The 16463-nt window shown below is 42.5% G+C and overlaps 1 protein-coding gene across 2 annotated transcripts; it reads right to left on the bottom strand.

The window, feature by feature from the left end:
* Positions 1 to 1650: 1650 nt before the first annotated feature.
* Positions 1651 to 16253, bottom strand: LOC115112316 (aspartate aminotransferase, mitochondrial-like). 2 transcript variants are annotated; one of them, XM_029639310.2, is made up of 10 exons: positions 16058 to 16253; positions 8884 to 9040; positions 3858 to 3986; positions 3703 to 3762; positions 3302 to 3463; positions 3013 to 3117; positions 2638 to 2788; positions 2349 to 2514; positions 2011 to 2161; positions 1651 to 1847 (listed from the first exon to the last, which is right to left on the bottom strand). In XM_029639310.2, the coding sequence occupies exons 1-10, from the start codon at positions 16138 to 16140 to the stop codon at positions 1725 to 1727; spliced, it is 1287 nt and encodes a 428-aa protein (XP_029495170.1). In that variant the 5' UTR covers positions 16141 to 16253; the 3' UTR covers positions 1651 to 1724. The 2 variants fall into 2 exon arrangements, with proteins under 2 accessions (XP_029495170.1, XP_029495171.1); XM_029639311.2 differs by lacking the exon at positions 16058 to 16253 and adding an exon at positions 13665 to 13756.
* Positions 16254 to 16463: the final 210 nt, after the last annotated feature.

The raw sequence follows: 16463 nt of genomic DNA, 5'->3' as shown, positions 1-16463 counted from the left end.
TCATAAAAGGAGAGTATTTTGTGTCTAATAAAACCAATGTTTTATGTAGTAAAATCATGTCCTACACTGGTCCCAACCAGGGGTACTAGGACCATTGCCATAGTCCAACGGTATCAGTTCAGTTTCTTACATGTGGTTTGACAATATTCTTGTTAGAAAGAAATACAAAATAAACCCAGTTATTTCAATGATAGATATTTTTTTAATTGTTCAGAGAAAGACCGATGCTCCATGTTTTATTATTTTTGCGCTAACCCGAAAACGGTGACAGCGCAGCTTAATCTTCATGAGTAGACAGCAGAAAGGTGAATTTCCTTGCACAATCTGTCTTGTTACAATCAGGAAGACACACACAGAGAAAATGTTCAAAGACTGATCATTGGAGCAAAACACGGTCTATACAACTTTCTATATATATATATATATATATATATTAATAGAAGTCCTATAACCTCTTGGTTCTGAAACGGAGGGGATAGGAGTCGCCCAGTGATCCAAATAACACTTGTAAAATGCATTTTCTTGTGGAAATACAAGAGCACCATCATAGGACAGTCTATCCTTTTAAAGCTGCAATTTAACTTTTTGGACCAAATTCAAATGGAATTGTTTAGTTAGATCAGACATTGTCATTGTAAGCAAGTCTAAGAAGCAGTAGATATGTTCTGTGCGCTGTCTCTGCTTACCATTAACTTTTATTTTTTGCATCTTACTTTCAGTTTTGTACACCAACAGCTGAAAATACAACACTTTCGGTTATTGAAGATATATTCCACAGCGGTTTAGATGGTACAATGATTCTACACATTACTCGTCAAACTGAGATTAGGCAAACTATTAGAATTTTAGCAACCAGGAATATTGTATATTGCACATTTAAAACCTCAAACCATTGCTTGGGGGGGTGAGACGAACATTCAGTGAGCATTTAAGACTGGCTGGCTGACTGCTCACTCATCAACACTTAGAAGAAACACAGTAGACCCTGCTCTTAGCGCAAAAAGCACAAAACGTTTACAGTAATATAATTATTTATAGTGAGTATCGAAGACAAGATAATGCAAGTGGAAATGCAAGAGAGGCTGAGTGAAAGGACTGAATGATCATACATTATTGTCCATTTCTAAAGCATATTAAAATATCAATGACTGTATCTCATCTAAAGATTGTCTGGCACTATCTTATAACTAATTGTTTTCTGCTACTCTACTGGTGTTGAGGAAACGTTGAACTTTCACATCCTACAGAAATATGCAATGACAGACAAGAGTTCACAATTCTCACACACACAACAGAGCCTAAGTGTTGGTAAACTCATCTGTAGCCTTACAGTAATTTGGACCACAGCAGGCAGAGTAGGTTTAAAATATAATGTTAACCTGTCATTATTAAGCCATTTATTAAGTTAATTAATATTAACCTTTGACATACAATAAATAAGCGTAGAAGAGAGACATCAGCTCATTAGTCAAATGTAGGGCAGATCATTGGACCATCACTAAACAACCTTTGACATGGTGGCCTCATTGGGGAGGTCACAGGGAACTAACCATTTAAACAACATCCCTACCGCGAGGAGGGTTGAGGTCAAAGTTGAACAATTGACAGTCTGGGTGGAGAGGGCAGGGAGAGTAAAATGAAACAAAATGCTATTTTTCAGTTATTTTAATTTGGATTGTGTCTAGCACCACCGTCCCCCGCTGTTTCTCCCAGCATTCTCCTTTTTACTTAGTGACGGCGTGGATTCCATGCGCTAGGTATCCCACGTTGCTGGAAGTGACGCCTGCCATGGAGATTCTACCATCCTTGGTCATGTACACTGAAAACTCCTTAGTCAGACGCTCAACCTGGGGTAGACACACACAAACACCTGGAGTCAACGCAATTTATCATTATACTAGAACTTAATTCCAACTGATGAATATGACCAATATGAATATAATAATGTCTCATAAAGGTTGTAAGGTACAGGTGTGGATATAAAGAGTGGGTGTGGTCGTTTGTGTGTACCTGTTCAGGCTTGAGGCCTGTGAAGCAGAACATGCCGATTTGGTCGATGACATGCTGCCAGTCGAGAGTGGAGCCCTCGTTTTTCAGGTTGGCCGCCAGCTGCTCCCTCATCTTGATGATGCGGTTGGCCATGCCGTGGACCTCCTCCAACCTGTTTAGAGAGAGGTTAATCAGGGGGGGGGTGATGAGGAAACAGAATGGAAGTCGTGTGTAGAGACAGGAGACCACTCCAAAGAGAACTCCGATACCTTCCTAGGCAGTCAGCTAGATTATGAAATCACAGGATCAGTGAAATGGGCAAACAACATTTTTAGGTGTGTGTGTGTATGTACACTTACCAGATTTTATAAAGGTCTGGTGTGTTGAGAATAGTGGCAGCGATTCTGGCTCCATTCATTGGAGGGTTGGAGTACATTGGCCGGATCAGAATCTTCAGCTGAGACTCCACCCTCTTAGCTTCCTCTGCATCGTTACACACCACAGTGAACCCTCCCACTCGCTCACCTGTCAACACACAGACAGGTAAGATACCACACCGGTGAGAGTTTCTACCATTCTCCTATGTCAATACCATAGTTTGTGAGTGAGATTTTGTGCGTGTGTGCGTGTGTGTATAATGAGACTGACCATAGAGGCCCATGTTCTTAGCGAAGGACTGAGACAGGACAATTTTGTGGCCCTGCTCGATGAAGTGACGAACAGCCCAGGCATCACGATCAATATCTCCACTGGCAAAACCCTGGTAGGCCATGTCAAAGAACACCAACAGGTCCCTTTTCTGAAGGAACAGCAGAACAGGGGAGGAGTTATTATTAGGACCGTGTGTGTAAATAGTTGTCTGGCACAGTAAAGATGTCAGTCTTCACACAAAACACCTGTAGGCACTGGGCAGTAAAGCACTTCAGCAATAGAGTCCCAATAGTGACAGAGACTTTAGCTAGTTAGGGCATTTACAGAGAAATCACCATTGAGGTATTTCATTTCTATGGTAAGCACACTCACCTTCACCAGGTCAGCGATCTCTTTCCACTGCTCAGGCTTGGGGTCCACACCGGTGGGGTTATGGGCACAGGCATGCAGCATGATCACACTCTTCTCTGGCATTTTCTGTATCAGAGGGAAAATAGTGTTACACTAACATTCAAATCAGATTCTCATGACGGAAATAGACCCCCACACCTTAACCTTATAAAGTCAACATAACAATATAAAAACAGATCACAAGACGTGGTAATGGTCCTCCATGTCAGTGTGGAATCATACAACCCCCCCTTTCCCATCCCTCTCTCACAGAGATGTCGTCGAGCGCCCCGTTGAAGTCGAAGCCGCAGGTGGAGGGGTCGTAGTAGCGGTAGGCTTTCAGCTGCATGCCAGCATCTCTGAAGATGGGTGTGTGGTTCCCCCAGGAGGGCTTGGGCAGGTACACGTCACGGGACGCACTGTGGAAACGAGACTAGAGAAAAATATAATGAATTAACTGACACCATTCACAATCCGCAGTACTACCGGTATGAAGATATTGTTTTATAGAACACAATCATTTGTAATGCATATATATTATAGCGAAGGCAGTCATTTCAGGCATGTATAGGCTGGTGCACTGTTCTAGGGGGCCATGGGCCCAAATGGAACCGTGGTAGTGTAGGTGCATTCATTCTCTTCCTGTTTAGCTGTTAAGAGGCAGGTCTTTACCAGGAAGTTGGCTCCAATGCACAGAGAGCCGGTTCCTGAGATGGTCTGGACAGTGATGTTCTGAAGAGGAGAGAGATGTTAATAGCATTTCTATCATTCACTTAACACACCGAGAGCAAATGTGCTTCCAAGCTACCACCCACGCATCCACTCACCCTGCCACTCTTGAGGACCTCACTGTCAGCCCCCAAGGCTAGCTGAGCGCAGGACTTGGTGAAGTCCCCCAGACCACCGATGGCCAGATACTCTTTATCCAACTGCTTGGAAGCAATCAGAGCCTCTGCCTAGAGAGAGAGAGAGAGACAGCAAGATTTGTGACCTGTTGCCACGAGAAAAGGGCAACCAGTGAAGAACACACACCATTGTAAATACAACCCATATTTATGCTTATTTATTTTCTCTTGTGTCCTTTACCATTTGTACATTGTTAAAACACTGTATATACAGTGCCTTGCGAAAGTATTCGGCCCCCTTGAACTTAAGGGGGCTGAATAATTTTGCACGCCCAATTTTTCAGTTTTTGATTTGTTCAAAAAGTTTGAAATATCCAATAAATGTCGTTCCACTTCATGATTGTGTCCCACTTGTTGTTGATTCTTCACAAAAAAATACAGTTTTATATTTTTATGTTGTTTGAAGCCTGAAATGTGGCAAAAGGTTGCAAAGTTCAAGGGGGCCGAATACTTTCGCAAGGCACTGTATATATATATATATATATATATATATATAAAATATGACATTTGTAATGTCTTTATTGTTTTGAAACTTCTGTATGTGTAATGTTTACTGTTCATTTGTATTGTTTATTTCACTTTATATATTATCTACCTCACTTGCTTTGGCAATGTTAACACATGTTTCCCATGCCAATAAAGCCCTTGAATTGAATTGAGAGAGAGTTGGGGAGGATGGTAGAGAAATAGTGAGTGTGAGGGGAAGTAGAAAGGTTTTTAATGACATTTTCTCAGCATCCACTTCTTGACTGATCCAAAGCCCTGCCAAATCAAAGAAAACAGCGTAACACACACAGCTGGGGTTTAACAGGGCTGTATGAGCTACAGTAAGCTCAGAACGACTATGCAGAAATAGTGTAAATGTCTAAACCATGGGTGTGCTGGAGCCTGCACCTCAAACTTACATACATAAAAGTATGCAAACACACATCCACACAGTAAGAGGTTCCATATTAGAGGTCGAACGATTATGATTTTTCAACGCAGATACCGATTATTCGGGCTATTTTTAAAATGTATTTGAAATAATGACAATTACAACAATACTGAATGAACACTTATTTTAACTTAATATAATACATCAATCAAATCAATTTAGCCTCAAATAAATAATGAAACATGTTCAATTTGATTTAAATAATGCAAAAACAACGTGTTGGAGAAGTAAAAGTGCAATATGTGCCATGTAAGAAAGCTAACGTTTAAGTTCCTTGCTCAGAACATGAGAACATATGAAAGCTGGTGGTTCCTTTTAACATGGGTCTTCAATATTCCCAGGTAAGAGGTTTTAGGTTGTAGTTATTATAGGACTATTTCTCTCTATACCATTTGTATTTCATATACCTTTGACCATTGGATGTTCTTATAGGCACTTTAGTATTGCCAGTGTAACAGTATAGCTTCCGTACCTCTCCTCGCTCCTACCTGGGCTCGAACCAGGAACACAACAGCCACCCTCGAAGCAGTGTTACCCATGCAGAGCAAGGGGAACAACTACTGACGTTTGAAACCCTATTAGCGCGCACCCCGCTAACTAGCTAGCCATTTCACATCACATCGTTACACCAGCCTAATCTCGGGAGTTGATAGGCTTGAAGTCATAAACAGTAGAGCTGCTGGCAAAACGCACGAAAGTGCTGTTTGAATGAATGCTTATGAGCCTGCTGGTGCCTACCATCGCTCAGTCAGACTGCTCTATCAAATCATAGACTTAATTATAACATAATAACACACAGAAATGCGAGCCTTAGGTCATTAATATGGTAGAATCCGGAAACTCTCGAAAACAAGACGTTTATTCTTTCAGTGAAATACGGAACCAGTCTAAATATTCCTGTTACATTGCACAACCTTCAATGTTATGTCATAATTACGTAAAATTCTGGCAAATTAGTTCGCAATGAGCCAGGCGGCCCAAACTGTTGCATATACCCTGACTCTGCGTGCAATGAACGCAAGAGAAGTGACACAATTTCACCTGGTTAATATTGCCTGCTAACCTAGATTTCTTTTAGCTAAATATGCAGGTTTAAAAATATATACTTCTGTGTATTGATTTTAAGAAAGGCATTGGTGTTTATGGTTAGGTACACGTTGGAGCAACGACAGTCCTTTTTCGCAAATGCGCACTACATCGGTTACCGTAATTTCCGGACTATAAGCCGCTACTTTATTCCCACACTTTTATTTTTATTTTTTATTAACAACAAATCAATACATAAAGCACGAGGGAACACAAGCATACATAGATTACAAACAATGGACAATCGAGCTAGGGGGTACAATTTCACATTACAATTACACAAGGACCTTAAGGGACATGCATATACTTACAATTCTAACAGCTTTTTTGTTAGTAGAGCATTTAACCGTCTTAAAATACAGTTCAATTTCTTTTTGTAGGATACGAAAATGTGGTTTTCTGTTTGTAAATTTACATTTGTGTATATGAAATTTGGCCAAAAGAATAATGAAATTAATTACATAAAAATGATTCCGCTTATTTCTATTGTATGTAAAGAATCCAAACAGTACATCTCTCCACAATAGTGTAAAATCTTCATAAATGTGTTCAATTATAAACCTACTGATGTCTTGCCACAGTTTTCTTACATGCATACAATGCCAAAAAAGATGCACAACTGTTTCTGGGTGGTCATTACAAAAGGAGCAATTTGAGTTGATGTTTTCCTTAAACTTCTTCATATAGTGGTTGGCAGGATAGTATTTATGAATAATTTTAAAGGAAACTTCCTTAATTTTGTTAACAAGTAGGTATGTTTGTGGCAACATCCAAACTTTTTTCCAACAGATATTATCAATAAATCCATTCCAATAAGGCATGACATAAGGTATAGATACAACATCCTGCTGAAACAAGGATCGTATCGCTCTGTTGTTGAATGGACCAAAAGAGAAACAAATCTTTCCTACTGATGAGTCAACAGGGTCAATAGAAGGTAGGCTCTGAGGGTCAGGTCTTGACATGTTCCTGAATAACATAGCAACACCTGAGGGAATGGCATCTAAAACAATTGCAAAATCTTTAGGTGTTACAGGGACCTTGTAAAGTGATATACTTTATTCCCACACTTTGAACCTCGCGTTTTATACAATGACGTGGCTAATTTATGTATTTTTCCCGCTTTCGCAAGATTCATGCCGCCGCCAAAAAACTGAGCACCGTCACATAATGTGACGTAAATCGAGCGCGCTCAAACTTCCCATCATTCTGATTACGGTAGTAATTTTGTCACCCTCATCATGGCAAAGACACAGAGAAATGCATATGATGCAGCTTTCAAGTTGAAGGCGATCAATCTGGCTGTTGGAAAAAGAAATAGAGCTGCTGCATGGAAGCTTGGCCTTAATGAGTCGATTATAAGACTTTGTAAACAGCAGGGTGAGGAACTGACTCAGTGCAAAAAGACAACAAACCTTTCAGAGGGAAGAAAAGCAGATGGCCCAAAGTATTTGCAGCCACTCGACATCAGTGTAAATCGTGCATTTAAGGTGGCGCTCTGTGTTCAGTGGGAGGCTTGGATGACAAGTGGGGAGAAATCCTTCACTAAAACAGGCCGCATGCGAAGAGCAACTTATGGTCAAGTCTGCCAGTGGGTCCTGACAGCGTGGAGCATTGTCAAAAAATCCACTATCATCAACGGGTTTCGAAAGGCTGGACTGCTGCGTGTTGAAGGGGCAGCATGAGCTCAGCGGGGTATTTGCCTCCGGATGAAAGTGACGAGAGCGACAATGAAAACGATCCAACATCGGATGAAGCAATTCTGAGGCTATTCAAATCCGACACCGAAGGAGATGACTTCAGTGGTTTCAGTGCACAGGAGGAGGCTTGGTAGGCTGCTGTTTTAATTTTTGTTACAAGCCGTGTTTCGTTAAAGCCTATTTATTTTTGTTACAAGCCGTGTTTCGTTTAAAGGCTGTGTAAAGTTAATTTGTTTCAATGTACCGGTAGGCACCTGCGGCTTATAGACATGTGCGGCTTATTTATGTACAAAATACATATTTTTTAATAATTCAGTGTGTGCGGTTTATATTCAGGTGCGCTTAATAGTCCAGCAATTACGGTATATGCACCGCAGGACACGCTAGATAAACTAGTAATATCATCAACCATGTGTAGTTATAACTACTGATTATGATTGATTAAGTTTAATGCTAGCTAGCAACTTACCTTGGCTTCTTACTGCATTCGCGTAACAGGCGGGCTCCTCGTGAGGCAGGTGGTTAGAGCATTGGACTAGTTAACCGTAAGGTTGCAAGATTGTATCCCCGAGCTGACAAGGTACAAATCTGTTGTTCTGCCCCTGAACAAGGCACCGTTCCTAGGCCGTCATTGAAAATAAGAATGTGTTCTTAACTGACTTGCCTAGTTAAATAAAGATTAAATAAAGGTGTAAAAAAATAAAACATAATAATAATAATAAATAAAAATAATGTTTTTTAAAATAGGCAAATCGGCGTCCAAAATTAACGATTTCCAATTATTATGAAAACTTGAAAAATCGGCCCTAATTAAAATCGGCCATTCCGATTAAATCGGTCGACCTCTATTCCATATGGTTATACATTATACGAGTTAAACTCAGGATGACAGTGCAGAAATGTACCAATCAGAAACACATAAGCCTGCAACTCCATAAAAGCTTGTATAGTGAGTATCAGCTCAATAACATGAAAACCACCTTCTTCATGCTTCTACGTGTTTGTTAACTGATCCGGTTCTTACATAAAATGGCTAATAGCAGTGTGACAGGATTGGCCTTTCACCAATGCTAAGCTCGGGATTACAAAACAATAAGAGCCTGTGTAGCTACTCACCTTTCCTGTGTGGAGTGAACCTCAAAATATGAATGGCTGGGTGAAACTGGGGATAGTTATCTAGTCCCTGTCTGTGTGTGTGTTACACTGGTTGTCATGGTATTCCTACCTTGCGGACACAATCGAGCACAAAGGGTTTGCCATGGTCGTCCCTGTAGGCTCCCACCCCCAGGTTCATCTTCTTCGGACTGGTGTCCCTCTTGAAGGCCTCCGACACCCCCAGGATGGGGTCAGGGGGACCCATCTGCACTCCACCCCACCATGAGCTGCAACACAGGGGAGAGGGAGAAACAAACAGAAGCAGCTTAATTTAAACTTCTACTTTTAAAAATCCACCTCTCTAAAAACAAGTCTCTCACCGTTGCCGCCTGCTATAGACCACCCTCTGCCCCCAGCTGTGCTCTGGACACCATATGTGAACTGATTGCCCCCCATCTATCTTCAGAGCTCGTGCTGCTAGGCGACCTAAACTGGAACATGCTTAACACCCCAGCCATCCTACAATCTAAACTTGATGCCCTCAATCTCACACAAATTATCAATGACCCTACCAGGTACCTCCCCAAAGCCTTAAACACGGGCACCCTCATAGATATCATCCTAACCAACTTCCCCTCTAAATACACCTCTGCTGTCTTCAACCAAGATCTCAGCAATCACTGCCTGCATCCGTAATGGGTCAGCGGTCAAACGACCTCCACTCATCACTGTAAAACACTCCCTGAAACACTTCAGCGAGCAGGCCTTTCTAATCGACCTGGCCGGGGTATCCTGGAAGGATATTGATCTCATCCCGTCAGTAGAGGATGCCTGGATATTTTTTTTAAATGCCTTCCTCACCATCTTAAATAAGCATGCCCCATTCAAGAAATGTAGAACCAGGAACAGATATAGCCCTTGGTTCTCCCCAGACCTGACTGCCCTTAACCAACACAAAAACATCTTATGGCGTTCTGCATTAGCATTGAACAGCCCCCGTGATATGCAGCTGTTCAGGGAAGCTAGAAACCATTATACACAGGCAGTTAGAAAAATCAAGGCTAGCTTTTTCAAGCAGAAATTTGCTTCCTGCAACACGAACTCAAAAAAGTTCTGGGACACTAAAGTCCATGGAGAATAAGAACACCTCCTCCCAGCTGCCCACTGCACTGAAGATAGGAAACACTGTCACCACTGATAAATCCACCATAATTGAGAATTTCAATAAGCATTTTTCTACGGCTGGCCATGCTTTCCACCTGGCTACTTCTACCCCGGTCAACAGCACTGCACCTCCAACAGCAACTCGCCCAAGCCTTCCCCATTTCTCCTTCGCCCAAATCCGTTCAGCTGATGTTCTGAAAGAGCTGCAAAATCTGGACCCCTACAAATCAGCCGGGCTAGACAATCTGGACCCTTTCTTTCTAAAATGATCTGCCGAAATTGTTGCCACCCCTATTACTAGCCTGTTCAACCTCTCTTTCGTGTCGTCTGAGATTCCCAAAGATTGGAAAGCAGCTGCGGTCATCCCCCTCTTCAAAGGGGGGGACACTCTTGACCCAAACTGCTACAGACCTATATCTATCCTACCATGCCTTTCTAAGGTCTTCGAAAGCCAAGTCAACAAACAGATTACCGACCATTTCGAATCTCACCATACCTTCTCTGCTATGCAATCTGGTTTCAGAGCTGGTCATGGGTGCACCTCAGCCACGCTCAAGGTCCTAAATGATATCTTAACCGCCATCGATAAGAAACATTACTGTGCAGCCGTATTCATTGATCTGGCCAAGGCTTTCGACTCTGTCAATCACCACATCCTCATCGGCAGACTCGACAGCCTTGGTTTCTCAAATGATTGCCTCGCCTGGTTCACCAACTACTTCTCTGATAGAGTTCAGTGTGTCAAATCGGAGGGTCTGCTGTCCGGACCTCTGGCAGTCTCTATGGGGGTGCCACAGGGTTCAATTCTTGGAACGACTCTCTTCTCTGTATACATCAATGAGGTCGCTCTGGCTGCTGGTGAGTCTCTGATCCACCTATACGCAGACGACGCTATTCTGTATACTTCGGGCCCTTCTTTGGACACTGTGTTAACAACCCTCCAGGCAAGCTTCAATGCCATACAACTCTCCTTCCGTGGCCTCCAATTGCTCTTAAATACAAGTAAAACTAAATGCATGCTCTTCAACCGATCGATACCTGCACCTACCCGCCTGTCCAACATCACTACTCTGGACGGCTCTGACTTAGAATACATGGACCACTACAAATACTTAGGTGTCTGGTTAGACTGTAAACTCTCCTTCCAGACCCATATGAAACATCTCCAATCCAAAGTTAAATCTAGAATTGGCTTCCTATTTTGCAACAAAGCATCCTTCACTCATGCTGCCAAACATACCCTTGTAAAACTGACCATCCTACCAATCCTCGACTTTGGCGATGTAATTTACAAAATAGCCTCCAATACCCTACTCAACAAATTGGATGCAGTCTATCACAGTGCAATCCGTTTTGTCACCAAAGCCCCATATACTACCCACCATTGCAACCTGTACGCTCTCGTTGGCTGGCCCTCGCTTCATACTCGTCGCCAAACCCACTGGCTCTATGTCATCTACAAGACCCTGCTAGGTAAAGTCCCCCCTTATCTCAGCTCGCTGGTCACCATAGCATCTCCCACCTGTAGCACACGCTCCAGCAGGTATATCTCTCTAGTCACCCCCAAAATCAATTCTTTCTTTGGCCGCCTCTCCTTCCAGTTCTCTGCTGCCAATGACTGGAACGAACTACAAAAATCTCTGAAACTGGAAACACTTATCTCCCTCACTAGCTTTAAGCACCAACTGTCAGAGCAGCTCACAGATTACTGCACCTGTACATAGCCCACCTATAATTTAGCCCAAACAACTACCTCTTTCCCAACTGTATTTAATTTATTTTGCTCCTTTGCACCCCATTATTTTTATTTCTACTTTGCACATTCTTCCATTGCAAAACTACCATTCCAGTGTTTTACTTGCTATATTGTATTTACTTTGCCACCATGGCCTTTTTTGCCTTTACCTCCCTTCTCTCCTCATTTGCTCACGTTGTATACAGACTTGTTTATACTGTATTATTGACTGTATGTTTGTTTTACTCCATGTGTAACTCTGTGTTGTTTGTTTTACTCCATGTGTAACTCTGTGTCGTTTGTTTTACTCCATGTGTAACTCTGTGTCGTTTGTTTTACTCCATGTGTAACTCTGTGTCGTTGTATCTGTCGAACTGCTTTGCTTTATCTTGGCCAGGTCGCAATTGTAAATGAGAACTTGTTCTCAACTTGCCTACCTGGTTAAATAAAGGTGAAATAAAATAAATAAAATAAAAAATGTAACATAAACACACAAGTCTGCAAAATTACGGACATATTCAATCAATCCTTATCTCAGTCTGCTGTTCCCACATGCTTCAAGAGGGCCACCATTGTTCCTGTTCCCAAGAAAGTAAGGTAACTGAGCTAAACTGTAGCACTCACTTCAGTCATCATGAAGGGCTTTGAGAGACTAGTCAAGGACCATATCACCTCCACCCTACCTGACACCCTAGACCCACTCCAATTTGCTTACCGCCCCAATAGGTCCACAGACGACGCAATCCTCAACACTGGGGCCCCACAAGGGTGTGCTCTGAGCCCTCTCCTGTACTCCCTGTTCACCCATGACTGCGTGGCCATGCACGCCTCCAACTCAAATCATCAAGTTTGCGGACGACACTACAGTGGTAGGCTTGATTACCAACAACGACGAGACGGCCTAGAGGGAGGAGGTGAGGGCCCTCGGAGTGTGGTGTCAGGAAAATAACCTCACACTCAACGTCAACAAAACAAAGGAGATGATTGTGGACTTCCGGAAACAGCAGAGGGAGCACCCTCCTATCCACATCGACGGGACAGTAGTGGAGAGGGTAGTAAGTTTTAAGTTCCTCGGCATACATATGACAGTCAAACGGAATTGGTCCACCCACACAGACAGCGTTGTGAAGAAGGTGCAGCAGCGCCTCTTCAACCTCAGGAGGCTGAAGAAATTTGGCTTGTCACCAAAAGCACTCACAAACTTCTACAGATGCACAATCGAGAGCATCCGGTCGGGTTGTATCACCGCCTGGTACGGCAACTGCTCCGCCCACAACCGCAAGGCTCTCCAGAGGGTAGTGAGGTCTGCACAACGCATCACCGGGGGCAAACTGCCTGCCCTCCAGGACACCTACACCACCCGATGTCACAGGAAGGCCATAAAGATCATCAAGGACAACAGCCACCCGAGCCACTGGCTGTTCACCCCGCTATCATCCAGAAGGCGAGGTCAGTACAGGTGCATCAAAGCTGGGACCGAGAGACTGTTAAACAGCCACCACTAACATTGAGTGGCTGCTGCCAACACACTGACTCAACTCCAGCCACTTTAATAATGGAAATTGATGTAAAAATGTATCACTAGCCACTTTAAACAATGCCACTTAATATAATGTTTACATACCCTACATTACTCATCTCATATGTATATACTGTATTCTATACCATCTACTGCATCTTGCCTATGCCGTTCTGTACCATCACTCATTCATATATATCTTTATGTACATATTCTTTATCCCTTTATACTTGTGTGTATAAGGTAGTAGTTGTGGAATTGTTAGGTTAGATTACTCGTTGGTTATTACTGCATTGTTGGAATTAGAAGCACACTCGCATTAACATCTGCTAACCATGTGTATGTGACAAATAAAATTGGATTTGTTTCACAGTGGACACTATTCTTAAAATCACTCAGTGTAGGCTTATATTTCTCCAGGAAACGGATTTAAAATTTTAAAAACTCAACGGTAAACAGTACTATGCTCTACTCAAGAAACGGTTGCCCTCACCTAACCAGAGGAGAGTAGCACCAACCACCCACAGTAGACCAACACTCTGGACTATGACCTGGTGAATGCCTGGTCATCCCCCAGTTCCTGCACAGCAAAAAGCCACACACACACACACACACACACACATACATTACAAAATCACCACTACACACATTTAAAGTCTGTCGAGGTGAAGGGCCCGGGTTGGATGGCATTAGGGGGAGTCACTAAAAGGAAGGAGATGTACTGCACTAAATACATCTCTCTCCATCGCCACTACACTACCAGAATGACGGATCTAAGGGGCAGGGAGAGAATAGTTGAAACAAAGGCAACGATTGGTTCTTTGAAATTCAGAACAAATTCATTCATCATATCTTTGGATCTGGTCATTACAGCCTGGTCTTTTTTCCAACACTGACCCCACCAAGCTGATTATCCATCCAATACTTCACACTTCCCTTTCCACAGCCACACGCGCACAGATTAACAGCTCATGGAAAAGTCAGGCACTGCAAACATATCCTCTCACACATACAAATGCTCTCACACAAACAAAACGATTCCATCCCCCTGTATGGAATGTGTCTTATGAGGAGGAAACAGAAAATTAGCAGGGGCCCAGTTCAGGAACTAATAGAATTACACACACGACCTTGCCCCTGACCTCTTCCACATGACCTCTGAATGAGGGGATGCAGGGCCTCTAAATCTTACATATTCCTCTCACTGCTGTACTGGAAGCTATATGCCTGCTGAGGCTGAACTAGAGATATGTTTAAAACATTGCATGGAAAAAAATGTAAGTTGACAGCAAGACTCCCAACAGAGAACAGCATCTGTTTTAGACAGAACATTTCTATTGGAACCTTCTGTAATATTGCACTCTCTAAAACCGTGATGCTACTGATGCTACTCACCAGTGTGTACTGGTACAGTAGTATGTTTTGATATGTCAAATGTAGGGGTGAGCCACTATGACTTGAGCAGTGATACTCCGCAGCTCATTGAGATTCAGGTTCAACGGTTGTGTTCAAACACCCTGGAACTCACAGCGATACATCGAGCTGAAGGCTTCGCAAAGGGCAGCAAAGCCAAAACCGCAACACAAGACTATGGACAAGAATGATGACATGACACCCACCTTGAGTTTTAGGGAACACACTAACAGTCACCGATCATAGAGCCTGTTTATATAGCATTATAGAAAATCCTTACAGAACGTCTATTGTTCAATAATAAAAAGATCTCAGGCAACTAAAATTGAGCACTCTGGGACTGCACATTAAAATCAGATCCTCAATCAGTAAAACTGATAACAAATATGAATACTTGTTATCTGATTCTGACAAATCTGTTATCAGAGTGAGAAGAACCTGAGTATATTATCAGCCTACCCACTGGTTCATATTGCTACTACTATCAGCAGTTTGTGCGATCTACATACACACAGAAACTTTGTACATTTTAACTTGTGAGATGTCGAGCAAACATAAATATGCTTGGTATACAGTTCATAGGCCCAAGGGAGTACACTGACTGAGTCCTATTTATGCCAGCGATGACAGCACCAATGAGGGTCCATCCAATGTGGAGTCACAGACTTGAATATACCCTGCTAATGGACTAAAATGCACTTGAATGTAGACCGAAATGATTTTTGAATGAGAATAATGTAACACTCGGTGCACGGTGTTCTAACAAAAACCGACAGTGACGCAGAGTGTATTTGCAGATGCTTTTCGAATACATAGCCTGTTTTCCAGATATGTGGAGCGGTATCTTATAAACGAGCAGAGTTTGTCCTCCAAAAGAAAATAGAAAGGACACCGGTTACTGTCGTCACAGAAACCGGGACATCCCTTGGCCAATCAGCGACCAGGGGCCTGCACACGATAACCAATGATCACGCTAGAATTAGGGAGCTACGGTATGCGAGGGAGATCAAACCGAGAAAATACGTCGAATCTCAAAGGCTAAATGCCTCTGCGACCCTAAAATATAAAAATGTTTGAATAATTGACCTTTCACAGGATGAACTGAATGATCACTATGACAACATACCACATGCCACTGACATCTGAATAATATTTTTACAGAGCCACCAAATAACAGTATCAGTATCCATAGCTGGAAAATAACCTTGCCAAGTCAGATTGTAAGTGAACTGGTTGAGCGGCGGATGGATGAATGCGAGTTTCAATCAGCTAACAAATCAAATCAAATGTAATTTAAATATTAGGTAGGTAGATAGCTAGCTAAACCACAATGAGAGACGTAAATGCATGACCACTTCGGACCCCCACTCAGTAAACTTGAAGTTAGGCAACTTGAGTCATTGCGGACATGGCTAGCTAGCTATTAATTCAAAGTCAAATATGACAGTGCAGAGATTGCATGTCTGGTATTACCTGTTACGGGTAGACAAAACTCCCAGGGATGGGGAGAAAGTCCCAATACTGGAGATGACCTTGCTGGACTTCAACAGAGCCATGGTCGAGCAGGTGGCCGGGGCGCAGAATGACAGAAAAAGCAAAGAGTGAGGATATAAATCGGAGGGACAACAGATGCGTTCAAGCTTCTTTCTTCTTCGATGAGGTTTAACGGTGGTTGGCATCTAATAAATGTTGAATTACCGCCACCTACTAGACTGGAGTATAACTCCCGTATACTTGCTTAAAATAAATACAAATATTCAACAAATACCTTACCATCTAACACTACACTCACAAAAAGTATAAATAAATACCACACTCCACTATTTAAATATATTTAGTCCTACTTCAGGCCAACAGCCTGAAAGGATGGGACACCACC

Source organism: Oncorhynchus nerka, linkage group LG27, assembly GCF_034236695.1.
Source record: "Oncorhynchus nerka isolate Pitt River linkage group LG27, Oner_Uvic_2.0, whole genome shotgun sequence".
In the NCBI taxonomy this organism is placed as follows: domain Eukaryota; kingdom Metazoa; phylum Chordata; class Actinopteri; order Salmoniformes; family Salmonidae; genus Oncorhynchus; species Oncorhynchus nerka.
The sequence above is the reverse complement of the archived record's forward strand: the minus strand, read 5'-3'. Positions and strand labels throughout refer to the sequence as shown.